General features: G+C 64.1%; 1 protein-coding gene across 1 annotated transcript in view; it reads right to left on the minus strand.

Annotated features, from left to right (window-relative positions):
* Positions 1-1,048, minus strand: part of LOC104294636 (T-cell leukemia homeobox protein 1-like) — an 11,842-nt gene that overhangs the window by 3,297 nt on the left and 7,497 nt on the right. Inside the window, exon 2 of the mRNA XM_009894258.1 lies at positions 692-929. Within this exon, the coding sequence (XP_009892560.1) occupies positions 692-929 (238 nt within the window). The remainder of the gene's footprint in view (positions 1-691; positions 930-1,048) is intronic.

A 1,048-nucleotide genomic window follows, 5' to 3' on the forward strand; every position in this document is an offset into this window, starting at 1 on the left:
GGGCCGGGCCGGGGGCTCCCGCACGCTGCTGCCGGGGAAAGAGGTGCTGGAGCCGCTGCACCCACTGGGCCCCCGGTGATACTGACTGCGCCCGCGGCACGTCGCCCCCGCACGCACACCCCATGCACATATCTATGCACACATGCATGTATCCATGTCGCATACGTGCACACCTACTTGCAGGCGGACCCAGTGTGCTCACACAGTGCACACGCACACACACGAAACGCACACTGCCTGCACGCACACCGCACACGCATCCATATGCAGACGTCCGGCTTGCACGCACAGCCCCATGCGTGCTCACACACAGGCACACACGCATGCACACACTGCATGTGGCCTTCACACAAAAGCATTCACACACCCCGTGCAGTTATACACGCATGCCCTGCTTGCACACACACCCGCAGGTGTGCACACATGTACACCGGATGCATGCACACACGCAGGCATGTGCACACATGGTTTACACAAACACCACCCGCACATTCATAGCCACAGGTGCCGCACGCACACACGCATTCCCACGCATGTGTGCACACACATTCACACGCACACACACGTGTGACCCTCCCAAGCATGCACTCGCAGGGCTCACACCCCCACACACAGCCACCAACACCCCTGACAGAGCTGGTGGCAGCCAGCCCTGCTCCCCGGGGGCTGCCCCAGCCCCCCAGCCCCTCACCTCCACTTGGTGCGCCGGTTCTGGAACCAGGTCTTCACCTGGGCGTCCGTCATCTTGAGGGCCTTGGCCAGGGCAGCACGCTCGGCCGAGGCCAGGTACTTCTGCCGGTGGAAGCGCTTCTCCAGCTCGCAGATCTGCAGGCGGGTGAAGGAGGTGCGCGGCTTCTTCTTCTTGGGGGGGGTGCGGTTCTGGTAGGGGTGACCTATACGGCGTGTTACAGTGAAGGGTGAGAGGGCCACTGGGGGGGACACGGGAGGAGGGGGGGATGAGAGGCAAAGAAGCAAGCAGCGACACATCAGCAGAGGGGCTCCGGCTACCGGGGGCTCTGGGCTGGGGGCCCCCCCGCGCCGCAGCCAC

This window comes from Charadrius vociferus, unplaced genomic scaffold (genome assembly GCF_000708025.1).
Source record: "Charadrius vociferus isolate BGI_N301 unplaced genomic scaffold, ASM70802v2 scaffold711, whole genome shotgun sequence".
NCBI classification, from domain to species: Eukaryota; Metazoa; Chordata; class Aves; order Charadriiformes; family Charadriidae; genus Charadrius; species Charadrius vociferus.